Source organism: Phaethon aethereus (genome assembly GCF_964289735.1).
Source record: "Phaethon aethereus genome assembly, chromosome: 11".
In the NCBI taxonomy this organism is placed as follows: domain Eukaryota; kingdom Metazoa; phylum Chordata; class Aves; order Phaethontiformes; family Phaethontidae; genus Phaethon; species Phaethon aethereus.
The window spans coordinates 12155752-12182386 of NC_138587.1; the positions used below are offsets into that span (position 1 = coordinate 12155752).

Here is a 26635-nt window from a genome sequence, read left to right on the forward strand (position 1 = left end):
ATTTATTTAAGGAACTATTTATGCAAATGACATTGAATTGTGCAAGAGTTGTCATTTTGTCAGCCAGAGCTTCCGAAGCTCAGACTGAAGGGATTAGTGGTGCAAGTCTTTTACCCTCTTCTGTTTGACACAAAGCAGGTTGTAATTTTATAGAATAATTATGTGGAGGGCCAGACTATCTCCTCGGAGCTGCACTAAGCACTCTAGGGTTACACTGGCGGTGACATTAGTTCATGTTTGTGCAATTTTTTAAACAACTGAGATGCTGATAAAAAATGAGCATATTTTTGAAAGTGTGGTTCAAAGGAAGCTAGTTTTCTTGAGTATGCTAGCAAGTCTGTGAAAGACTAAGACTGTCATATAGGGCTGAAGTAAAATATGTAGGATGTGGTAACAGATTTAAATGGATCTGATCTGTGTTATGCTGAGCTTTAAATGAATCCAATTCCTGTAATTCATACAGACTGTCTAATATCTTTCCTCCTGTGCTGATTTAAATAATTCCCAAAGAAGCTGTCCCCCATGGCACCTCACTTTATTGAATAATTCCATTGGCAGTGACACTGATATTATCATAATCTGGGGTCTTGGAAGGATAGTCTTTATTGCTGATGTGGGAAATCATGGAAGGTTTCTCATGCTAAGAATAATTAGGAAAGAAAAGGTTTCCTGGTGTTCAAGCAACTCCTGAATACAGAACTTATTTAATTTACATATAAATACTTTGTTAATGGGAAAAAATGAATGAAAATGATGGAGGTAGATTATAGAGAAGTAAAAATGCTTTAATGAAATAATAGAAGATACTCAGGTTATATGTTCTTATGCACACACACCACTGTGGGTGTTTTAAATCCGTTGCTACCACAGAAAATTGGCTTGAATTAATTTTGCCACTTGCTTTATGCCATTGATAGCTCATTATAAAAGTATTAATGCTGTGCAAGTTTATACATTGAACCATTAATACGGAATCTGTGCCAAAGCCTCCACAGTTTGTCTATCCATTTATATTTTTATCCAGCTGTCTCTTAAGCATATACACACTGACACACACAGAAGCTGAGCCCAGAAGAGAGTACAGCTTTGGGACTGAGCTTGTTTGGAGCTTCAAAGTTCAAACAAGAGAGAATTAAAGATGCAGTTTTGTTTTGATCCATTCCATTTTTCAGAAGCATTAGCCAGCTGGGACAAGAAAATGCTTTCCTCTTCTCTTTTCCATATTTGGTTGAGATTTTCATGCAGCAGTCAAAGAACAAAAGTGAGGGTCAATTTTATTCAGCAAACCATTGCTTCATCCTGGCAGAAATGTCTATCTCTGAGCTGATCAAAGAAAATATTTCCTTAATTAAATAGAAATTTTATTTCCACAGAAAATAGCCTGATTTGAAAAATAAATTTGAAACATTTTGGCTTTCATTTTTTAAAAATATAATCATAAAAAGAAACAATAAGAATAATCAAAATTAGTGGGAAAATATTACCTCTTGTACAATTTTAATGACAATTTTTTGGTTTGTAAAATATTTGGCAAGTGATGTATCAAAAAGCCTTTTTTTTCTTGCTTTGAGCCTGGAGTAAAAGAGAACAGAAATTGTAAAAAAAACCCCAAAAAACAAAACAAAAAAAACCACCAAGCAGACACAAAAACACCAAAAAACCCCAACCAAACACCTCCCCCCCACACCTCCCAAAAAAAAAACCACCAGGGTTGAAAACTAAGTATTTAAACAATCACTCCATATTCTTAAGGCCCACACAGGGCTACTCCTTTTACCTATTTTCTGGTCTTTCTTGCAGGCTAATCGAAAAACTAAAGGTAAAAGTGACTGGGTAGGGGAAACAGGAGTTCTAAGATCTCTGCTATTTATCTTAGGTTGATGAAGCAGCACTTTTGAAACGTCACAAGCAGGGATGGCTGATGGAAATCTCTAACAACCTGGACCATTGCATTGCTCGCCTTAGGTATGACTTGTAACATAATTCAGTGAGTTTACCTCTGCTTCCTAATCCTCACTTCACATCTTTCTGCATTGTGCCATTTTAGTGTGCATATAGAAGGGGTTGAGGGACACCTCTTGTTATTCTAGGTCTGCTTTTGAATGTGAATCCATCCTTCCAAACAGCAGCAGTCATTATGAGTGACTACCAATGCTTACTGCAAGCCACTACCAATGCTTCATATCATTTATACATGTTAAATGTCTTCATTCAGTTTCATGAATATGCATAGAGCAATTACAAATAATGTTACACTTGAAGTATCACTCAGGCTTTCTGGAATCAGTAATTACTGATTACATAAAGGTTGAATGATCTGTGGCCTAGATGAGTGTTGGAAACCACATATAGACTTCTTTGCCGGGTTTGACTCTGTATGTGATTTGTACGTTGCAAGATGGAATTACATTAGGTGCATTTTCTTCAACCAATCTTTTTAATCTATTCTAGACAAGCAAGAAAGAATAAAATTGCCCTTAGTTTGGGTTACCATGGGAATGTGGTAGATCTATGGTAAGTAGTATATATGGATATATAATAATATAATGCATATATTAATGCTCTTATTTGTTAGTCAACCTGGAATTAGTTCCCAAACTTGGAAGAGAAGAGGCATTAAACCTAGTGCCAAGCTCATTACTTCTAGATGCTCATGAAAAACTATATTTTCAAAAGAAGGGTCTTCATCCTTGTGTTCCAGTTCCCAGTTGCTTTCCATGCACCTTCTCCTTTCCTTATGGAACAATGAATTTCTTAGGGAAAGAAATCCTTAAAATTCTTCCTTGGATGAAGAAAGAATTTATCCCTTTCCTTCTAACCTGTTGCTAATTGGATAGCAAGAAAACGTCTTTGACTTCAGTAAAGAATAGAAGTATTGAGGTATTGATTGAAGAAAAATAATCAGATGGTGAATAGAAATTCTGGCACTCTTGAGGCTTTTTGCAATGGTAAATCTTGCTGTCACACCATATACCAACGGCTAAGACTGACATACTATGGTATGTCATACTGGTATCTGACTCATCTATCGGCATTCATGCACATGTAAATGTGAACTATAAAAGTTGCCCCTAAATCTTCATCACCATCATTTCCCACCTCCTGACTGCTAAAACGAAGACTTTGCCTGCCCAGGGCATACCTCTATAAACAATCTCTTGGGATGGAAGAAATTCATCTGAAAGAGGAGCTAGAATGTGAAATGACAGCTTCTGTTCAAACACTCCATTCATTCCCTTCCCCAGGGAGAGGCTAGTATATGAATTGGACACAACAGGAGAGCTGCTAGTTGATCTGGGGTCTGACCAAACTTCGTGTCATAACCCATTCAGCGGGGGATACTATCCAGTACAGCTTGGCTTTGAGGAAGCAAAGCAGCTTCTTTCCACCAATCCAGGGAAGTTCCGGACCCTAGTACAAGAGAGGTAAATGTTTTGGTGATGTATGTTTTTAACCTTTAAGTTTAGCTACTCTGCAAGTGATCAGATCTTTGTCTTTCTCACAAGACTTTTCTGTTCTTTGGTATATAGAAACCTGGGGTAGAGCTACAGTACTAATAACTCCCAACTTTGTATTTTTACAGCTATCACTCAGATTCTGGCAGACATCACTTATACACCATCTTAGGAACAGTCTCTAGTGTATAAGATTAGAGGTCTGAACACTAATGACTTATTTCGCTTCTATAAATTCCTAAATCACATTAGGTTTTAAAAATATAGGACAGTAAGTACCATTCCATGTAGTCTATCAGTTGCTTTAGGTTCACTGAATATGGTGTAGAAACCCAATGGGTAAGCCAGAAAGTCCATCTAGCCTACCATGCTTCCAGCTGTGGCCAGTAATGATTTTTTAGGCAAGGATATAAGGAGGGGACAATCTCCCCCAATCACTCCTCCCAGCTTGCTGCAACTGTAACTAAGTTCTGTTTAGCATCCTGATTTCAGGGAGCTACTCATGATTTACAAGTTTGCAAGTGAATTGGACTTTATAAAGGGAGCAATTTGGCATAATTTGAACGAACTGTGGAACAGCGGCAGCAAGCTGTCCTGTTGTTCTCAGCTGGTACTTTTGAGACAAAACCAGAGGCTCCTACTCTGGTTTTGTTCACCTTGAACATTACTGCTGGAGACCTTTGTCCAGTAGAAGGTAGAATACAGCCATGTAATCTATTTGTCTTTGGATGAGGGATCTACGAGGACCTTTCCAGTTTCCCAGTTCTGTACCTTACTACTCTAAGATAAAGGTAACAGGTAAATTTCTGAGAGGGACTCATTTCTAACAAGCTAGGTATGACCTAAAAAAAAATCCAATTTCATTTGTTAAGCATTGATTTACTACTTTAGAGTTCCAAGAAGTTAAACCTATGCATGTACAACTCTATATGCAACTATGCATTGAGATGAGAACTAGATAATATTAAGTGGAAATGGTATCACAGGGAACAGTCCTGGGGTATGGTCCACTATTGGAAACAAAGGGAAAACTGGGCTCTTGCCCAAGGGAGAGGCCAGAACAGTGATGTTTAGCCATTTTCAGTTTTTCTGTCTCTGCTCACTTTCTCTGTGAACCCCTTAAACTGTTTAGCAGTTTTGTGTAGGCTGTTTTTTATTACCTTCCATCCTCAGAGCTGGCTGCATTTCTTTGCTGAAAGACATGACCCCTCTCTGCTAATTAATGAAGTTCCCTTAAGGACTGTGAATCACTTCAAGATTTGGGGATAACAGGTGCTACAGAGACTGAAAGCATCTCAGTTGATACCTTATGGGTTTATATCTGAGTTTCTCTAGGATCTTTCAGTTCCATCTGTCTCCCCCTACTCCCATGCCTTTAGTGAGTTCATGATATTATTATTTTTGATATTTTATCAATCTCAAGAATAATTGTTTCCTCCTTTATTTCAGTCTGAAGAGACATGTGGCTGCTGTTAACAGACTAGCTGATAAGGGCATGTTTTTTTGGGATTATGGCAATGCTTTTCTCTTGGAAGCTCAAAGGGCTGGTGAGTAGATCCTGGAGTTGTTAGGTGGAAAAAAGGACAATCCTGCATGCATCTTCCCATCTGTATATTTTGGTAGGATGGGGTTGGCCACTGTGTTATGCTAACTTTTCAGTCTCTCTCTGCCACCCCTGACCTTCTACTTCTCTGTGGCTGAGATAGAGCCTTCATGGGAACCCAGGTGCAGTCCAGTTTTACATTTTATAGTTTTTCTTCATCATGTCACTGACTATTAAAATCCTTTTATAGGTGCTGATGTTCAGAAAAGAGGAGCCAATAAAACAGAATTTCGATATCCTTCCTATGTTCAGCACATCATGGGGTATGTTGGGGAGAGCTTGGAATAAAGTGCTCAAGTGTCTTGTGACTCTGTTTAGGGGAAGAGTACTACAGAGGCTCCACTTAGTGATGTGTCAGCCTGAGGGGTTGGGCTAGATGACCTTTAAAGGTCCCTTCCAACTCAAACTATTCTATGATTCTGTGACTATATTGCTGACTGTACCTCTTACACAAGCTGCGCATACTGCTTGTTGAAAAAGCTGAGCTCAGGAGATCTGTCAAAAAACTGAGTTTATAACACCTTTTGTCTCTGAATCATGCTTAGCTTGTCTATATCATGTGAATAAGATCTTGAACATAGAGTAAGGCACCAATCAGATTAGAACTCTTCTGGAACTTAACTGAAGTGCATCTTACTATTGTGTTTAAACTGTGCGGACAGCAAATGACTCTGGACTTGTTCAGAACCTACACTTGTCTGATAGCGTAGATGCACTCAGAATTAGCCTGGGTTAAGGACAGAAAGACTAGGGAGAGTATATTTGATAAAACAAAAGAAAAATTGCAATTCATCTGACGATGCACTTGTTTGATTGAACTGCCTAACATTCCTATCAAAATTCTGGCCTGACTGCATTAATATACACCAGTTGATAGCTACGTAAAACAGCACTGTTTAATTTCTCAATTAATGGTCCCTGATGCATCTGTTTAGATTAGTTCATTGAAAATGTTTCAAATTCTTCTGTCTCCAGCTAATGAAAGAAAAGCACTGCTAAAAGCCAGGATAAATAAGGAAAGAATTTCAACTATCTCTTAATGAAACATGTTCTCTTCCCAGGGACATTTTTTCCCTGGGATTTGGGCCATTCCGTTGGGTTTGTACCTCAGGTGACCCACAGGATCTTGCTACCACTGACTCAATTGCTATGTCTGTGCTGGAAGACTTTATACGTCAGGGAGGTAAGACACCATCCCGTGCCCCCATCACTGGGGGTGCTTTTGGGGAGAAAAAGAAACTGAGAATTGTACAATGTGTGATAGCTTTTGACTAAAACTGTAGAAAGTGTTCTCCTGCCTGTTCCATAGGGGCTGGAAGTCTCACTGTTCTCCAAACTCCTATAAGGAATGTAACCAGTAGGTAAAATATAAAAACTCTATGTAGAGAGGTTATTGATCCCAAAGCTATTGTTGCAATTTTGGCTAAGATAATTTATTTTCATTTGTTACAAAAGTTTTCCTGCACTTTGTCACTTTGAAACTTTAAGGCAAACTATTTTTCATCAATAGGTCTCCAAGAGGTTTTTTTTAAAGGAGTCAAATTGCTTTGTCCCTGTCTCACAGGTGAATGAAGCATGGGAATCTAGGGAGGTTTTTATGAGGCTAGCAAGCAGATCAGTGGCAGGAAACATAGGTTTCATGGGTGCGGTGCTCCATCCATCATTTATTTGTGATTACAATTTTGAGACCTTGCTTTTTTGTCATTTGTTAATAAATTGACAGCTGTCTCTACTCTCTGGTGGAACCAATCTGGAATATCTGCATGGCTTTGTATGCTACTTTATCTAGGACTTACACTGTCTTTCACTCTTCCATATCCCTCAAAGTGGGTTACTACTGTTATCCTCTGCTTATGAATGGGAACTGAGACAAAGCTAATTCTGTGTCAGCAAACATGAATCCTAATCTCCCAGGTTGCAGTGGAAAGCCCTACTACTTTCCCTTTCTTGTCTGGTTTTACAGTAGGTGGACAGCAGATGCAAAAACTTAAGTGTCATTGTCCCCTAGCACTGAAGTCCTCAGCTCTTCTGTTTCAAGAAAGTGGAGATTTGTGCTTCTTAGAATCAAGGAAGGGATCAGAAGGAAACAGATCACAAATCCAAAACATATTTTATGGGGAGCAGAGCGTAATATTTTTACCTGGTAATATTGAAATATTTGTTGCTTCTTTCATGAAAGACATCATTGAAATATGAATAGAAGTATGAAGATTTTGAATGCTCTCCTATTTGTTCTGGAACAGTTAGCATGGTGAGGATCTAGGGTAGTATTTCTGAAAAGGATATACCATATTCAGATAAGTCTCTCATTTGAAACAAAATTACAGTTGTCTTCCTATAACGTAAGGCTGGTGTCCAGCTTCCTCTTCCTCCCATGAGGTGAGTTGTTGATAGAGTGGGTCTGGCCCTGCAAGGTCCCTAGCTCTGTCTATTCTCTTAAAGCTGTCTTAGGAGTCATCTGAAAAAAATAGCACTGGAGCATGAGGTATTTTTAATGCAATGGCCCAGATGTGCCTCCCCTATACTATGGATATTGAAACCTTCATTGTTTTTAGACCTGGTCCCTGAGCTTAATTGAAGGGAGGGTGAAATCCAATGCTATGGTGCTGGATCTATCTTCAAAAATTTGCAGTAATTTTTCTGCCATGTACTGCAATCTCCAGTTATCTTCTCTCAAGATTGAACTGATGCATGACCTTTGGCTGGTTTGCATTGCAAGACTAGGAGATGAATCAGTTAAAATGTACAATAGTATGTGGGGTGTTTATACTGTAAAGCTGGGGAGAGAAGTCTCTTCCACAGATGAAAAGCATTGAACTCTTGCATAATATTCTTAATTTAAATGAAAAATCACTTTTAAAAAATCCCAACAGGTGAAAACAGGCTTAAGAGCAAGGCTATTATTGGGTTTGCTGTTGAATTTGGCAGGACAATGGGAATAGGATTTCAAAGAGAAATGAAAACAGAATTTGGCCAGAAAATAAACAGCCATTCATGGATTCATGTTCATGAGTATTCCACTGGCTGTCCACTCCCTATGGGACTTGGGCTTGAACCAAATTCCAAGGTCTGGATAGCCTCACACATATACATCTAAAATCTGAACCTGCCTTTGAATTTTGTAAAAGAATCTTTTTATGATGGCTGAGTGAAAACTCCACAGCGCTGAAGTCGGTTGCATTTCAGGTCTAAACTTTTGACCTGACCTTGAGTCCAATATTAACCATTCTTCTCCTTTTGTGGAGTTGAATTTTTGCGCTTTCCTCTCAAACTGTGGAAAAAGTCCTATGTAGTTTTATTATCTGCTTCCACTCCTAAGGTATCAGTGCTTTAAATTTAGCCTTTGTACAAGAGTTGCAGCACTGGTGATTGGAGTGTAACTTGGATTTACAACCTCTGTGGTAGTTTGAAGGCTGAACTGATGCATAACAACAGTATAAATATCCCAAGAGCAAAGGGAACCAATCTCTGTGGCGATGAGGACTATTCCTCTGAGGACACAATGCTTTCTAGATTCTTTTAAACCCTAGATAAGTACAAAGGCCTATGAAATACCAGAAGCAATGCAGTAGCTTGCCTGACTTCAAAACATTCCTGTTGGGGTGGGGAAATGGGGGTGACAGTTTAGCGAATGAGACACACGTGGAGCTAATCTAAAGTTAAGGTCTTTGTAGAAAGAGCTATAAGATTTTTCAGTTGCAGGGAGCATTCTTCACTTCCCCAGGGATAACTGGTGAAATCCAACTTTGGACACACCACAGTTTAGGACAGAGAATATGACTGTCTATTGGAGCTGGCTGGGAGGGACAGATGTGCTGTGTTGAGATATGTCCTTGTAGCCAGCATTCTCATCTGGCTTCTCTTCTGGATATGTTCTATAGAATTAACAGACAGTAAGATCTTTTCTGTCTGTGCACTGTGAAGTATAAAATATGCGAAGTACTCTCTGAGATAGCTTATAAAAGTGATAGAAAGGAACTCATTCTCTATTCATTTTTCTAGAGTAACTCCTGTAAACTCTCATTAAATATCTATAATAACCTAAGTGAATACTACCCATTACCTCCTAGCAGATGTTTCCTTAAAGCTTATGAATGGCAGCAGTAGCAGATGTTTCATCTTTCACTCCCTGTGAAGCTAAGATCTGACATGTTAATCCTCATTGCAGAGTTCAGAAGTCATCACTTGGAGCCAACCCTTAAAGCACTGACAGGTCTTTTTTAGGAACATTAAAACTCTGTGTATGGAAGGCCTGCCTCTGCAGGAATGAGTGTATTTTACATTTCCCTTTAACAACGTGTTTAACCCAGACTAGATATGAGTATCTTGCCTTTTCCTCTTTCCTTTTTCTAGTTTTACTACATATATCTGCTGACCTATTGCCTAGTGGAAAGACATTAGTCTTAAACACTCTTCTTAGTTACCAGGGACAATTTCGAGCTAGCAGTATGCAGTTTCTCCAGTTTGACTGACTTTCAAACGTAAGTTTCATATTTAAGATTCACTTAAGATTCAGCTGGACAGGGTGCTGGGCCATCTTTTCTAGACTGTGCTTTTGCCAAGAAAGTTTTCACCAGATCATCCTTGAGGTCCCTTCCAACCTGGTATTCTATGATTCTATGAAGTTATATGTACATTATGAACTGACTTGAAAACGAATGAGAGCTGAACTTGAAGCTCTAATGCATGAGCAAGTCACTGTGGCTTTGCGTGTTCCCTCATGCCAGCTGAGCCCTGGTAGCTGACCATGACTCTCGGGACAAGGTGATGTGACGTAGCTTAGCCCATAGAGAAAAAGCCTACAGGCAGTAACTTCAGCCATTGTAACCTCATCTGAGCTCACACTCAGCCTGCGTGGAAAGGCATAACTGTAAAAGCCCCCAAAATTCTGACAGTAAGACAATGCTTCTGTGCCATTCCATACTCCCTCTCCCTTTTGTTACTCACTTGCTACAGATGGTACAATACTTGTTGGAGACAGCTGATTGTACTGAGGTCACCATTTATCTGACTGATATGTGTCATTTTTCACTGTCTTTCACTTCAAATATCTTTATTCTTACTCCTCTTTGGGTTGGCTGATTGAGATGGAATGGCACAGTTATAAATGAGAGAAGCTGGAGAATATAAAACCATTATATAGAATTCTCTTCTTGGATAACAAATATATCTAACTGAGGTGTAGGGTGGATTTACACTTAAAGGAGCTACTCCGTAATAAGTTTTTCTGCACAGTTTGTGCTTTGTAGTAATGCAAGGCAACATACTTTAGTTTGTAGGATAAGAGACCTTACTTTTATCTTGGGATAAAAACATTCACCTGGGCCATTTAGTACAGAGCAACTGCTGTGCTATAAATCTGCATCCCAGCATTGGTGTAACTTATCCTCAAGTATGTATTGCCAGCTCCTGAGAAGTTCTGCTGGCTGACTCAGAGGAGTTATTTACTACCTGATGCAAGACTGGACTGCAGTACCCAATGTCATGGAGATTCCTAAAGCTACTAATTTAGCAATGTCTCAGAAAGCGGTTGGGCATTTAGTGGGCAGCAAGCCAGATGACCAAAAATGAACGGTACCTGTAACCCATATTTCAAGGTTTGATTGTTTGCTAAAGATGTGAATGGGAGTTACCATTCCAGCTGCCTCCTAGGCGACATCTTGTATCTTCATCTAGAGGTATGGTACCAGTTACTGCATCAGCTGCAAAGATGATTCTATATAGCATTTCCTATATGCGTGCTTGTATCCGAAAGTAGAATTTGACTTCCTAGTGCTGTCAGATGAATTAAATTAAATTTAGAGCATATTGCATTAATTTTCAAAACCTCTTTTCTTTCTTGCTTTCTCTTGCAGTGAGCACATCTGTGAAGCAGCAGTACCATGACAACATCCGCTGGATTCGGGAAGCTGGCAGGCACAGCTTGGTAAGTGCACAACCTCCTTCAGCGCATGTGTCCACTGCTGGTGCAGAATGCAGTTTTTGAATGCTGGAGTAAAAGGCAGGAATGAGCCTGAATGAAAACACTGGCTTTTCCAGAGCTGATAACTTAAACCTCTCTCCACATCAAGGTTTTAGGGTGAGCTGAAGGAGTTCTTTCCCTTCACTTCCTGATCTGGAAATGTTCACATAACATAACCTGGCAATATCTAGTCTTATATCTGAAGTGAATTGCATCAATGATTCACTGTCCACCTCATTTGTAACTGCTTTTCTTTCAGAGCTCTATTCAAAACATCCTTCTTGGCATTGCTTTGGCTGAACCTCTTCACGCCTGCAGTTCCCAGTACCCTTTTCAAAACAGGTGATGAGGCCAAAGAACTGCCATCCTTTTGCACTGTGGGAAGCAGGATGCCAGTGAAGCATCCTTTGTTTTTCTTTTAGGGCAGGCTCTCACCATGAAGCTAACCAGTAACGCTATAGGGCTCATATGTGCTCTCCTCATCTGGAAGCCAGATTGGTCTATGAGGTAAAACTGGAGAGGAGCATAGCTGTGCAGGACAGATGTTTTTTGCTATTCTTTGTCTCCATATTTCTCTTCCCTTCCAGCCCACCATCACCAGTTCCAAACCTCTGCTTCTCAGCTGTTGATAAGGGATTTGTTGATAGGGAGCTTACAGCCTAGCAATCAGGTTGATTTAAAAAGTGGGATTTATTGTACAGTAGTAGCTGAATACAGAAATACATCTCACTGTGTGAGTGGAGATAAAACTCAGTTCAAAGAGGGATTTTAATTTCTTTTTTCTGGAAGCTGGATGTTGTTGAAGAAATAATCTGCACTTTCTCCTACAGAAGGGGTCAGTCCTGTGACTCCATTTATCTGGGGCCTGAAGATAAGCCAGTTGCACAGAGAACCTTATCGCCCTGGCATTTTTATTTTCCAGGTTGTTGGCTCTCAAGCTAGAATCTTATATTCTGATCAGAGGGGTCGTGTGTCTATAGCTGTGGCTATCAATCAAGCAATTTCCGAAGGAAGGATTAAGGTTTGTCTTTTTTGTCTTGATATAGTCTGGTAAATGTGTTTGGTATCTGAGACTGGGGTGGCAGGTGGGAAAGAAGAAAGCTTCAACCATTGAGAACAGAAATGCCTGCCATTTACATGCTAACATTATACTGGTCCCATGTATTAGAGCTCAGTACTCATTCACCTGTCACCAATATTGCGCTAATAGAAAGGAGACAGGTTTAGAAACTCTCTGAAATGTGCTACCTTTTATTTCATGGTGGGAATCTGTGTTATTTTCTATTTGGACATTTACAAGCACAACATATCATGCTGTGATTCGCTGAAAACACAAGGCAGGCACTGTAACTCCTTAGCAGTGCCCCAAACATTAAAAGTAACAGGAACCCATGCCACTGCCCGGTGCTCCTTTCCCTCTGTCCCTCACTTTCAGACATATTATGGCTACAGCCAGCTCTGCAGTCAGTTTTCGTTTGCACTGCATATGTAAATGAAGAAAATCGTTAGGCTTGATGCTGCCGCTCTTACTCATCTGAGTAAAATCCCACTGACCATATGTGGTGGTGGAAAAAGTACACACTACGGACAAGATTGTATAGGGATTTTCCAAATTCTTCATGAGTGTTGTAGGTAGATGTACAGTGTGACATTCTGGGGAACCAAAATCTTGAAGGCACCACTCGGTAATTATACCCATTACTTTTTGTGTGTACTGCAGCATCAGACCAAGGCATGTTCACTCATTCATCTCCATCTTTTATAGCTGAATTACAATTATCCTTTTTAAAGGGGAAAACTCAAGTAAAACTTAGAATGGTTTCTAGCTAGGAAAGGTCTGGGTTTTTTACTCAGAAAATGTTTGTTAAAATATTTCAAATGCTGTTGACCTTCTCAGGATTCAAAGTAAATGCCACTGCAAGCTAGTCTTAAAAAATAAACCTGACCAGACAAAGCACTCCCTTGGAGCTATGACTGACAAGGTCAGACTCCCAGGCCCTTCAGATTTTGTTCCGTCCTTTTTTCGTTTCTGCAAATCTCCACTCCTCCTCTTGCAAGCTGGGTGCTCATGTCTATTTTCAATGATTTTCTAATTCACTGCCAGCATAAAACAGAGCCAGAGAATTCCAGACCACACCATGCCAAGAGTGAACTATTCTTATATAAACCCATGCATGGCAAACGATAATTAAGACCTGCAAGTTGATCTAGATTCATACTGTGAATTAAATACCAGATCAAGAATGGACTTGTTTGAGCTGTATGAAATCACTGATTTTCATTGCTAGCCTATTTTTAATCTTGAAGTTTTCCAAAAGAATTAAAAAGTGTAAAAGTTCTTACTGTTTGCTGTTGAAAATGAAAGTTAACAAGAACTATTTTTGAATGAAAATTTTTGCATACTGAAATGTCTTCAGAATTTCAGCAAAGAAATGGTCGGAGGAAATAACCATACTGCCTCCCCTCTTCTCCCTGCCCTCCTTTGAGGATGCCTTTGGCATAAAACAAGCTCTTGTTCTTAGTTATGAAAGGATGGTGGCTTTCATGAACAGTAAGTGAACAACTGTTTTATAACAAATAATAGCAGGCAGAGAAGGTGTTTCAGGGTGTTTAGGAGAGGGGGACAAAGCTGAGGTTTGAAATGACTTACGACAAAATTGAATTCAGCAAATGATGATCTTCAGTAGCATTGACAGTCCATGAAGGATTCCATTTTCTCACCCTTGGCTTTTTGCAGGCTCCAGTAGTCCTCAGCCGAGATCACCATGATGTGAGTGGGACCGACAGTCCTTACAGAGAAACGTCAAACATTTATGATGGATCAGCCTTTTGTGCAGGTCAGCAGAGCAGTTGAGGCTTGTCTGTCCAGGCAAACAAGGAAATTGCTTTAAAAGAGAAATTGGAGTTTTTATTAAAAACAAATTAAAATGTTTTTGTTTAACCCTTTAATCCCAATTGATCAGATTTCCTGAGAAGCTTTGTGGGATTTAATAGTGATACTGACATAAATGTGGAACTAGTTAAATAGGAGAGGTCCAGAACAATGCTGAAAATTCAATGAAGATGCATCAGATTTACCTGAATGTAAATGGAGAGCAGTCTGTTTCAGAGGACTGTATCTTCTGTTTGATTTCAATTTTGTACCTCACCGTTTCAAAGAGGTGATCTGAGCAGAATTAGAGCCACATTTCCTTAGCCATCCACAAGATCAAAATCAGGTCTATAATAGTATTTTGCTTAAAGCAAAAAGATTCATAGCTGCATTCATTTCATTGCCTGAGGACTCAAGAAAACAGTCTGGAGTATCTGAAAGGAACTTTTCTGGTCATAAGGGAACATACTTTGATAGTAAAAGCATAAGAATGGAAGTCAGGCATTCTGGATTAGACTCCAAGCGTTGTTGCTTGCTTACAGTGTGACTGTGGGCAAATCATGTAGGTTTGCTATACAAAAGGAGCCTTTAATTCTGCACACTTGACCTGAGTGAACCAGACTGCTTTTTAAGTTTGTGAAATGGTGCTTTAGAAAAATAAATATCAGATTGGAGACCTGAAAAGAGTGAAGCAATAAGCAATTTTTAACCTAAATCTTCCTCAATTTTCCATCCATAAAGTGGAAATTATGATGATAGCTTTAGCCCAGTAGTGTTTCTGCATGTCAAGAACTGACAGTCACAAAGTGGCTTGAGATTGGAGGATGGAAGCTGCAGCAGAAGGAGAAACTATGATAGAGGTAGCTGAGCATACTGATTTACATCCATTATGGGAATTCATAATAGAACTAAATTATGGCTCAATTTTAAGGAGAAAAGTTCCCTGCTATCTTAACTGGATTTCCTGATGAAATGAGGCTTTTAGCTGTGTTTATCAGTTCCACTTCCACACTTTTTGAGTATGCTGGCTAGTTGTAATAGGCCAGATGAATAGATGCCTCGAATAATGTTTGGTTCTGACAAGCTGTGAGAAAATGGTGCGGCTGCAGAGAGAACAGCAATCCAAAGTAATGTCTCCACCAAAGGGCTTAACAATGTAAGTAAACCTCGGGCAATGCCCTCAGAAGAGAGCAATAGAAACAAGGCTTGTGAAATCCCACTATTCATCATGCTATGTGTTTTTTTTTGCGTTTTGTGATTTTCGTGAACCATTTGCCTTCTCCAGGAGCTTATCTAAAAAGCCTGTTGACCACTGATTTCACTGGTCTTTGAAACGAGGCCTAACTCTGTTTTCAGATGAGCCTCTGGAGGTAATAAAAGAACATCTTAGGTCTTCCTCTCTCCCATCTTTCCTGTTGTTTTAACACCACATTTGAGCTGGTTCAGTTGAAATTGGCTCCTCTCTAGCACACAGTAATTTTCCAGAGTGTTTGCCTGTCTTATTTTGTTTTGCAGTAAGTACCTCAGCCTGATCCTTGGCAAACATAGGTCATCGCTGCTTGGCAAAGCGTAATTCAACACAGACATTTTCACAGTTAGGGACCTTTATTGAAGCCAAGGAGCTGCATGTTATTACATCGTTAGTCCACTTGCCATGTTCCTTGTCCAGCCTCCACTCTTATCACACTAGTGGCTGAGGAAGAAATCTGTGCATTTTTACACTATGGGGATTTTGATCTCTCCCACTTCCTCTTGACAGCACTGTAATTATGATAATTGGGTTATTAAAGTGACATAATGGCATATAAAAGATGCCTTAATGGGGCTTTTGACAGGGTTTAACATAGATTAGTGCTCAAGTAAGCTCCTTTTTCCATCAGATATGTAACAACTGTGGGTCTGCAAATGTGGCTGGTGGGGATATTGCTGTTTTTCTCTTATTTTTTGCTGTTAAAAGCACAGAAAATGGTCTTTTAAATCTAGACAAACTTTTTCAGTAAATTTTACCCTGTTATCCTCTGTGTGTACCTCTTTCCACCTCTCTGGGTATATACTTTAGCACAAATTGTAGCAAACATACAAAATTCTAGTCTACATTTCAGTGGAAACCATACATTTGACATTAGTCAAATGACATTGCTAAATTATTTTTCTTCATTTTTTAAAAAATGAAAGAAACCTCCTGTGTGATTTCAGCAGTTCATGCAGTAAAATTCCTCCATATCCAGAGAATAGGGGCTAACTGTGTTACCAAAATACAAATCCTTAGCTTTAGACTGGCTTTCTACACAGGGATGAATTAACTCTGCAGTCTGATCTGAAAATAGTTCAGACTTCTGAGAACTGCAAGTAGTGTAGTTTTCCAGGAGTCGCACCCATTTCGATACCTTCCACCTGGATGTGTCCAGCCTGGTCTTCCATGACTGAGGCATCCCCAAAGAGAGGACTATATTTCTCTCCATCCTCAGGAGGTACCTCCCAGCTGAGGAGTGGTAGGTTCTTCTACTGCTTGAATTGGATCACAAATGCAGAAAGCACAAGAGTCCTCACAAACCACAGTGTGAAATTGGCATTTGCTTCCTCCAGTGTAGGGGCAAAGACTGGGAGGAAAATATCTCTTGCCTGTTCCTCCAAAGACTCCTCTCACTGTATATCTGTGAGACAAGCTGTGAGTAAACCCTCCCTCCAACACTGCCTTCACACAGCCATAACCAAGGCGTCAGTGGAAGGAGTGAGCAGCACAACACAAACGAATGCAGCGTGTCAGAGCCATGATAACACCTTTCCTCTCCTCCTAGATATGGCAGTACAAAATTTTGTAGGAGATGCGTTCAGAGGAGCGACCTGGGTTGCGTTGCACAATGGTGGTGGAGTTGGCTGGTAAGAACTTATTTACGTTTCTAAAGTTGGATTCTGAATCCCGTTACCACTGCTGTGTATGCGTGTGGGGAGGAGGGACAAGAAGGGAATTGCAGAAAAGACCTATTACTGGAGTAGTACCATGTCATGATCATAGGAATGATGGGTTTGGAGACAAGGACTAAAAGGACCTATTAGAATGTAAAGTGTGGTGTTGTAGGAGACTTTTCTAATTAATGCCCATATGTCTAGAAAAAGTGTTTTGGACATTGGTCACAGCACAGTTTGGAGAACTTAATTTGCCTAACAAGGAGAGTCTGCTGTGGTCTTTTTGAACAGATCCTGCTTCCAAAGTTGTCCTCACATATGCACAGCCAGAGTGTTAGTAGATGGGTTATGTTTAGGTTTCCCCTCAAGCTGTATTTAAATCTGTGACCTTAGGACCCCAATATAAATGCCCATGTGCTAAAGTGCAATGAGGGGTTATTGATACAAAACAGCCCAGGTGCCAGCAACCCCTCCAGTCTTCTTTCTCCCCGTGCTCCTGCGTGATAGGATAAAAGACCACAGCCAAGTAAGGACTGGATTAAACACCTCCTTCACATAAGATGCAGAACTAAAAGAAATGCCTAAACTGAAAAGCAGAATGAAATATCATGTATGGAAAGGGAAACTGATCTTCATATGCCACAAAAAGGTTACTCTGGATTGGCAGAGGTGTAGGGAAAAGGAGAGCCTGGCCACACTGCGGAGCCTTCAGTCCTGGTTTGTTCTCTCCAGCATAGTCCAGCAAAGTCTCCCCCATTTACAGTCATGTCTTCACTTTGTGGTGCTGCCAGTCAAAAGGGACACAACCTTCTATTAAATACTGTAGTGAACCCTCCCACTTCCCTGTTCCATCCAGCTCTGGAATATGCCAACAATAGCAAGCCAAAGAACTTGTAGCAGGTGTTATCCTCAGAGACACTTGATGATACTTAATTATTACTTATCTGGATGAGCTGAATCTAGAAAATATCCCGTCAAGTCAGATGGAGAATTCTCTCTCCTGTACTGTAACTCCTTTGATTTCAGTGAATTAACTACTGAATAGAAGGTATGCGAGAGCAAAATTGAACAGTGGGATTGTCTGAGGGCTTAGACACATGGAGTGAAAATCTGGCTTTACTGATTTCAGTGGTAACAACCACCATGGCAAGGATTTTATTCACAACATCCATAATTCTGAATGGAAAATACACAACAGAATATCTGCTTACTCTGGTCATCTCAGTCTTAGACTCCAGAGATAGCAGCAGACTAGATCTGTCTGAATGCCCATAGCTGAATTTAACCTTCTAAAACATCTGATTATGAAATACTAGCAAATAAAATAATTTTCCACTACATGCTGTGCAAAATATTTGGAATATTTTTATGATAATTTATAATAATAATTAGAATTGCTAATATAATTGCTCATGCCACAAATATTGTGTGCATTTATGATGCTTAAAGGATACAAATGATCATATTACCTATATCTCACTAGCCTCAGTAAGGCCAATCCCTTCTGCATGTTTCTAGCCCTCTAAGCAATTCAGAGATTGGCTGCATGGTGAGAATACTCTTAATTCTGGAAAACTGGCATTGGCCACACTGTCATTTCAGTTATATCGTTTTAGTTGTTTAGGTGGAGCTATATCATTAGAAAGAAGCCCTTCCCCAAGGCAGAGCAGAGGTGCTGTCTTTTGTGTAATGTGTCAGAAAATTAGCGTGTGGCTATTCACTGAAATCAAAATATGGATGGCAAAGCAGGGTTTGGTTATCCTTTTTGACATTTCCTATGGTTGCTTAGTGGCTTGTCATAGTGGAACAGTATCTGCTCACCTTGTTCTCGGGAGCAGTCATAGCCCTCTGTCATTAAATTACTGTGCTTCAGTGAAAAATGCGGAACCTGAAAATTAGGCTTGTCTCTACATGAGCCTTAACAAGCCACCATGCTGAGACTCAGATGTGGTAGCAGTGTCGTGCCGTTAGATGCCATGGTCTGGAGAGCCCCCGAAAGCCACGGCACGACAGGTGGTTCTGCTCAGCTTAACTAATCACGGCACCACCCCAGCTAGTTAAAGCACTGCTCCACTTTGCCTTCTACGGAGAGGTGGCAAAAGAAGCAAAACAAAGCCCCAACCATTACATATTACTTTATTTGCATGGAAGAGACAGATGCCCTTAGGTCTTAGGACCCTGTCTTTTTTTCTGGAGAGGTACAAATTCAGCTGACTTTACTATAAAGAAATCTCCATGTGCCTGATAAAATCTTCTTCTCATTGGCTATTTTGGAACTGTGAAGGTGGAAGCGTGTGGAAGCTTATATATATTTATGAACAAATATGTGTGTTAGAAAGAAATCAAGTTGTCATTGGCAAATATGTGTTCAGGGAGTTCAGAAATGGCAATTGCACTGTGTTCAGCTAAGAGTCCTCCCTGCAGAGGCTGGATTTGCCTGGAACTGCTGGCAGATCTGCCACGTCTTCCTTACGAGGCTAGAGAAATGCCTTTTACCTGCTTTGATTTTTCCTGCTATAGCTTTGTGGGGCAAACAGAAAAAGCAGGATTAATATTTACTTAGCTGGAATCTGCATCACATGTGCTGTTTGAGAGACTTAAGATTAACATAGCCTTGACTATAATTACAGCAAATGAATGTTATTCATTTCTTGTGCCCTGTTTATTTGCAGGAGAATGTATATTAGCCCAGAGCCTGAGTAACCTGTAGTAAAAAAAGGCAGAAGCAATTTAAGAATTGAACTTCACTGTTGACAGTGTGACATCTTGATTGTGAGAGAGGCCTTGTTTTCTTTGATCACCTTAGGAGGAGACATCTGGAAATTATAGGAGGTAGCTTAGGTCAAAATGCCACATGTTTCTTTAATTACCTGAAAATGTGACCCAACGCTAATGAAGGCAGAGAGCTCCCCTTTAAAAGTGAGATGTTTTGCTAGAAAATCCATCCTAACAAACACTGGCATTTAATTTACGAGTTATTCTCAGACAGTAGGATAGATTTTGATGAGTGATTATGATTTACACTGGAATAACTCATGGAAATCAATGGAGAGGCTTTAAATTTATGGAGTGCAAGTGAGATCAGACGCTCACTGTTCATGCCTAAGCTTCAAAGGATGCTCTTCAGGATGCTGGGCACAGAGGAGATCTTTGCCACTGATGGAACATCATCTTCCCATGTGGAATATCTTTATAATGCGCCAGTCCAGAGGTCTGGTTTTCGTACTGTCTGATATTGCCAATAGGCTGCCTTGAGGTGTGCTCATGCTGTGATCCCAACTACATTGCAATGGTGTCACTGATGTTCATAAGTGTACTCTAGCTTGGTACTTTGACAGTAAAGAATAGGGCAAATGTGGTCTCTGTACACAGAAGCAGCAGAGTATAGTGAGGTAACTGGCCCTGGTATTGATATAATTACGTTTGTAATGCTGTCATCCAGTCTGGTCTACTCTTTTGGAGAAGACAGTAAAAACATGAGCTATTGAAAAAGTAGAATTTGCAAGAAATGTAGATGCTTGGATGTCTGTTTTGATCCCCAAATGAGACTAAGAGCAGAACTAATGAAAGATTTCACACAGTAAAAAGATCCTGGGAATTAAATTCCAGGATGAAAACTGTTGACAGTGTCAATCAAAAGGAAACATTTTATTTTGAAGAGTCAGAGCTTACAATATTCAAACATCTCAATTGAAAACATGACTGTTTCAAATTTTCCTGCTGAAGATAAACTGATTAATTCACTGACATTCTGCTGTGAGAACTGTCAGTTTGAAGAAAAATTCTGCTTTTCAACAGAATGTATTTGTCCTAATGCTATATCTGATAATGATGAAGTGGATGGAATTCACAGAATGGTACCATGATGGTGAGATCTGGAACTCTAAGTTCCTTGCTCAGCTGTGTGATAAGGTCCCACTTAGCACACAGGTAGTATATATAGCTAGTGAAAGGGAATTAACATCACATAAGTAACAACATTACATTGAAAATAAGAAAATATGAGTTTAGTTTCAGGAAATAGATCTCAGGTCTGTGAGGCTCCAGTGTAGCCTCATTTCCCCATTTACTGAGAAGCTCAAGTTACTGTTGGAAAATATACAGTAAGAAACAATTCCTTCCTGGATTGGAAGACACCTCACTCCTGTCTAATTCATGGACATGTCTGATGTTATTCAATGTAAACTTATTAATTAACTATAAAACACGGCAGACAAAATCCTGCCTCCAGGGATCTCCTTTAGTAGTGTCTAATACTATGTGTTGTTGTATGATATGTCCCATTGCTCAGGTATTGCTGGTGCCGAGTTATAATGCCAGAACTAGAGCTCAGTCTGGCCACAGTTGTAAAGGAGAATAAAAAATTCTTCTACAAATATACTAACAACAAAAAGAGAGGTGAGGAGGATCTCCGTCCCTTACTGGATATGGCAGGAAACATTGTCTCCAAGGTTGAGGACAAGGTTGAAGTACTTAATGCCTTCTTTGCCTCAGTCTTTAATAGCCAGTCCAGGTATCCACAGGGTATTCAGCCCCCTGAGCTGGAAGACGGGGATGGAGAGCACAATAACCTGCCCATAATCCAGGAGGAAGCAGTTAAGGACCTGTTAAGCCACCTGGACACCCACAAGTCTATGGGGCCTGATGGGATCCACCTGACAGTACTGAGAGAGCTGGCAGAAGAGCTTGCCAAGCCACTCTCCATCATTTATCAGCAGTCCTGGTTAGACAGGAGAGGTCCCAGAAGACTGGAGCCTTGCCAATGTGACACCCATCTACAAGAAAGGCCACAAGGAGGATCCTGGGAACTACAGGCCTGTCAGCCTGACCTCCGTACTGGAGAAGATCATGGAACGGTTTGTCTTGAGGGTGCTCACAGGGCATGTACAGGACAACCAAGGGATCAGGCCCAGCCAGCATGGGTTCATGAAAGGCAGGTCCTGCTTGACCAACCTGATCTCCTTCTATAACCAGGTGACCCGCCTAGTGGATGAGGGAAAGGCTGTGGATGTTGTCTACCTGGACTTTAGTAAAGCCTTTGACAGCGTCTCCCACAGCATCCTCCTGGAGAAACTGGCGGCTTGTGGCTTAGACAGGTTTACTCTTCGCTACATAAAGAACTGACTGAATGGCCGAGCCCAGAGAGTTGTGGTGAACGGCATTAAATCCGGCTGGCAGCTGGTCACAAGCGGTGTTCCCCAGGGCTCGGTTCTGGGGCCGGTCTTATTCAATAACTTTATTGATGATCTGGATGAGGGAATTGAGTGCTCCCTCAGTAAGTTTGCAGATGACACCAAGTTGGGTGGGAGTGTTGATCTGCTGGAGGGTAGGAGGGCTCTGCAGAGGGATCTGGACAGGCAGGATCAGTGGGCAGAGGTCAACTGTATGAGGTTTAATAAGGCCAAGTGCTGGGTCCTGCACTTGGGTCACAACAACCCCATGCAATGCTACAGTCTTGGGGAGAAGTGGCTGGAGAGCTGCCCGGCGGAAAGGGACCTGGGGGTGCTGGTTGACAGCCGGCTGAATATGAGCCAGCAGTGGGCCCAGGTAGCCAAGAAGACCAACAGCGTCCTGGCCTGTATCAGAAATAGTGTAGCCAGCAGGACTAGGGAAGTGATTGTGCCCCTGTACTTGGCACTGGTGAGGCCGCACCTTGAATCCTGTGTTCAGTTTTGGGCCCCTCACTACAAGAAGGACGTTGAGGTGCTGGAGCGTGTCCAGAGAAGGGCAACGAAGCTGGTGAGGGGTCTGGAGCACAAGTCTTATGAGGAGCGGCTGAGGGAACTGGGGTCGTTTAGTCTAGAGGAAAGGAGGCTGAGACCTTGTCGCTCTCTACAACTACCTGAAAGGGGGTTGTGGCGACGAGGGTGTTGGCCTCTTCTCCCAAGTAACTAGTGATAGGACGAGAGGAGATGGCCTCAAGTTGCGCCAGGGGAGGTTTAGATTGGATATTAGGAAAAATTTCTTCACTGAGAGGATGGTCAAGCATTGGAACGGGCTGCCCAGGGAGGTGGTGGAGTCACCATCTCTGGAAGTGTTCAAAATACGTGTGGATGTGGCGCTTTGGGACATTGTTTAGGGGACAAGGTGGCGCTGGATTAATGGCTGGACTTGATGATCTTGAAGGTCCTTTCCAACCTTAGTGATTCTGTGAACTCTCATAGATTTACAGCAAGGGGTAATTAGCCAACTGCATCCACCACTATTCACCATATGCAATGAAACAGGGATTTGAGCAGGTCAGATTCTGAGGTCAGACAAGATGTTTTCTCTACGTGTTTTCCCTGTCCTTTTAAAACCAGATCAGTATTTCTCCTAAGTACAATCTGCTAGTTTTAACGTATTTCTGTTCTTCTGCCAATAAGTCTGCTGTTTTTAAAAATCTATCCACCTCATACAAAATGAGTGACTGTTTTTTAAATGATCGAGGCAAATGTGCATTAAGTGGTGGTTAACGCTTTTAATAAAATACTTACGCTTCTTCATTTGTCCCAAGAGAATATAAATAGATCCATCTGTCTGCTTCAGTAATACACAGTCCTCCTCACGATGCTATCTATATGGCAGGCTCTAAAGTAGCAAACATGAGCAGCTTAACTTTTAATAAAAACACCCTGAGATAGGTAACCCTCCAGACCATCAGAAGTGCTAACCTCTCTTTACTTGTTTTTAGGGTCAGTACAGATACCAGTCTTCAGCAGATGCAGCACAAGCTTAGTTTTTGGCAGTCCTGCTTGGAGCAGATACTGACTGCTGGCTGGGCATTACGAGAAAAGTGGAATAGATTTGCTGCAGTTCAGGAAATTAGGTCTTTGCCCTGCTAAATTCCCCCCTTTTTTTTAATTGCAAGTATAAAGGTCACTGGTAGTGCCTCTTATTCAGCACAGTTTCTATGTTCTCATCCTTCTTCCTGCAGTGCAATTGCACAAATTAACTGCTGTGAATTTTGTGGGATTGCTTTGAATTGTTTTGATTTAATTCTCTTACATTTATATTTTTTAGGGGTGAAGTGATCAATGGGGGATTTGGCCTGGTTTTGGATGGGTCCAAGGAAGCTGAAGAACGAGCTAAGATGATGCTCAGCTGGGATGTTTCCAATGGAGTAAGCAAAACTCATTATATATGTTCATAATGTTCATATTTTCCTGCCTTCAGGACTATGTTTGTTTAGGTACTTGGATTCTGGTGCTCTTTTTTTTTTTTTAATGAATGAGGAGAATGAGCACTCAGGCAGGAGTTTTTAGGATCTAGCTTTTTGTATCCCAGGAACAGCCCTAATGGGCCAAGTGACTCCTTCTGTTCACTGCTTCTAATACAGGTGGTTATGAGCCTGATTCCACTAGTCTGAGTTGTTTTGTTTGGTTGGTATTTTTCTCCAAACATCTCCAAAGGACTTGAAGTCAAAAAGAGGCTGAATAATTCTTGGGTAAGGAACTTACTGCAAAGTGTTGGGACCACCCCTTCTGAATTTACAACATATTGGAGCCCAATAATTTCCACATATCTCAGTGTGTATTTTGTTGTTTTTTAAGCAGAAAGAGAAGCATGCTTACTATAATTTTGTTAGGCAAATAACAATGCAAACATGTCTATATAGTAGACAACTATATGAACTTCAGTCTTTTCTATTCCTAACTTCTAGATCTAGGTATCTTAAAAGGCTTGTCATTAAAATGCCAGCTCATCCAACCATTAGAGTTTTTGCATTCCATTAGTGTCCAGATAAATCCTGTCCGGGTTTAAGACTAGGATCCCATCTCTGAAATGGCAGAGAGGTTTTGATTCAATACTTGCAGGGAGCCAAATCGACAGGACAGTGATGCACTGTCCAATTAAAGGACAAGACTTTTCAGTCACATAACCTCATAAGGACAAGGAGCTCCTTGCCAATCCTGACATGATCTGTTTTGTTTTACTTCTCAAGAGAATTGCAGAATTCCTTCTTGCCTTAGACCTAAACATTTTTTTTCTTCCCCATAAGACCTGGCATGACTGGGGGTAGATGCACATATTCCCTGTCTCAGGTCTGAAATAACACAGTGGTAAACTATTAAGGAAGAAGGAGGAGGACAATTACATTAATTTGTTCTTAACAAGAACTGTGTATCAGAGACAGCCTATTAAAAACCCAATAAATCTTTTGCTGCTCTGATTTATTGCAAGCAAAAGCCCCACTCCTCCACACACATGTTGAAAAAGGACAATCTGAGAATGCTACCCATATTATATACAAGACTTGAAAGAAACTGGAGTGTACCCTTGAAAATATACTGCCAGGAATAATCATAGGTGAGTGGCAGAGAGATTGAGTTGTTGACTTGAAAGGTCATTTCTAGCTGTTGTTGATATGACCTTGGGAACATATTACTCTCATATTAATCATATGCTTAAATATTTTGCTAAATTGGAATCTAAATATTTTCTTTCTTGAACACTTTTGAGTCTGAATATTTTAGACACTGATTTGCAATTCATAATAGAGATTTGTAAGGCATTGAATAGAGGGATGGACTTATTTCCTGTGTGCCAAATTTTGACCTTTTTTTTCATCTGGGGAATCTTGCTTGTACACAGATGAAAACACAAAGCTTTGCTGTTGGAAGAGGGGTTTATCAGTTCCCTGCCTGTCCAGTTTCATCCTTACATGCTGGCGGAGAAATTGGCTCTTTGGTTTGAAAATGCATTGAGTGACATTTTCCTTTTTATATATTTATCCCATGACAAAAGCATCGATTGTTTAAATGATAGCGTTATCTAAAGCAAGTGTTTGTTTTACAGAGTTCAGACGGAGTGTGCAATTATTTTTAGTGAGAGAATTTTGTAAAAGTTTATAAGGTACCTGACTCTACCAGTGTTATCTGTCCAATGTTAAGTTTCTGCATGTAAATATAACAAGTCTACCCAAATACTACTCAAAAATGAAGTACGTATTACAAAAATTACTTCCAAAATCAGTAAGGAAACTCAAAATTAGCAGAGGGTTGAAAGATTTATTGTAATGAAATTGGTGCCAGTGTTTGCGCAAACACTGTATAAGATGGATGTCGCAAGAGAAATGTACGATTTTTACACCCATTGATTTTCTGGTCTGACAGGTCGCCAGACGCTGCTGGTCGGGTAATGACTATGCTTATGAAACAATCTGCCAAGCAATGAAAGAGAATGCCACGCTGAAGGTGACTCTCCCTCACAAGGTGGTAGATGAGAACATCTTGGAGCAAGCCATGAAACATTAGTGGTATTCCAAGTGCAATGTTATCCTTGCAGATACATTTGAAGTTGCTTCCTTGATATCCTCTTTTGCTCTCTGGCCAAACGACAAAAGCCTTGCAAATGTCTCTTCCATGGGAGCTCTTTTTCTCCCCTTCAACTTGTTAACAGGGCAAACTTGTATCTTTCTGTGACAGGTCCACTGATGTCAGGAACAGTCTTTTCACTAACATATTTAGAACAATGTTTGCAATAAGAAACTATTAATTGTAAGAAAAGGAACTGGAATTTTGTCCCTGAAAATTAAATGGAAAAAAAAATCAATTTATTCTTGATAATTCATAAATTAAGGAGGTTAGGTCTGGTAGGTCAAATGCGGAATGGAAATTGGAACTCTTCATTCTAACTCAGAGTCTGCTGCTATCAGCAAAGAGCCATGAAATCCAGTAGCCAAACATGTGGGTGTGTAAACACTGTTCAGCTGGTGGGGGATGTACTGGTATCACATGTGCTAGACTCAAACTTTTCTATATTGCCATAAAAGTGTTTGGTGATTGCAATAGAAAGCGACAGATGAACTGTAACTGATTAAGCGCAGCTAGCCTGCATGTGCTTTTTCCCTGGAA

At 40.4% G+C, this 26635-nt stretch overlaps 1 protein-coding gene across 1 annotated transcript in view; it reads left to right on the forward strand.

Moving 5' to 3' along the window:
• The window catches only part of UROC1 (urocanate hydratase 1), a gene marked incomplete at both ends in the record, with an annotated part of 44704 nt that extends 18669 nt beyond the window's left edge, over positions 1-26035 (forward strand). Inside the window, 12 exons of the mRNA XM_082004507.1 lie at positions 1877-1965; positions 2452-2514; positions 3246-3425; positions 4905-5002; positions 5249-5321; positions 6120-6241; positions 10914-10984; positions 11943-12041; positions 13758-13857; positions 16691-16772; positions 23802-23901; positions 25895-26035. Of these exons, the coding sequence (XP_081860633.1) occupies positions 1877-1965; positions 2452-2514; positions 3246-3425; positions 4905-5002; positions 5249-5321; positions 6120-6241; positions 10914-10984; positions 11943-12041; positions 13758-13857; positions 16691-16772; positions 23802-23901; positions 25895-26035 (1218 nt within the window). The remainder of the gene's footprint in view (positions 1-1876; positions 1966-2451; positions 2515-3245; positions 3426-4904; positions 5003-5248; positions 5322-6119; positions 6242-10913; positions 10985-11942; positions 12042-13757; positions 13858-16690; positions 16773-23801; positions 23902-25894) is intronic.
• Positions 26036-26635: the final 600 nt, after the last annotated feature.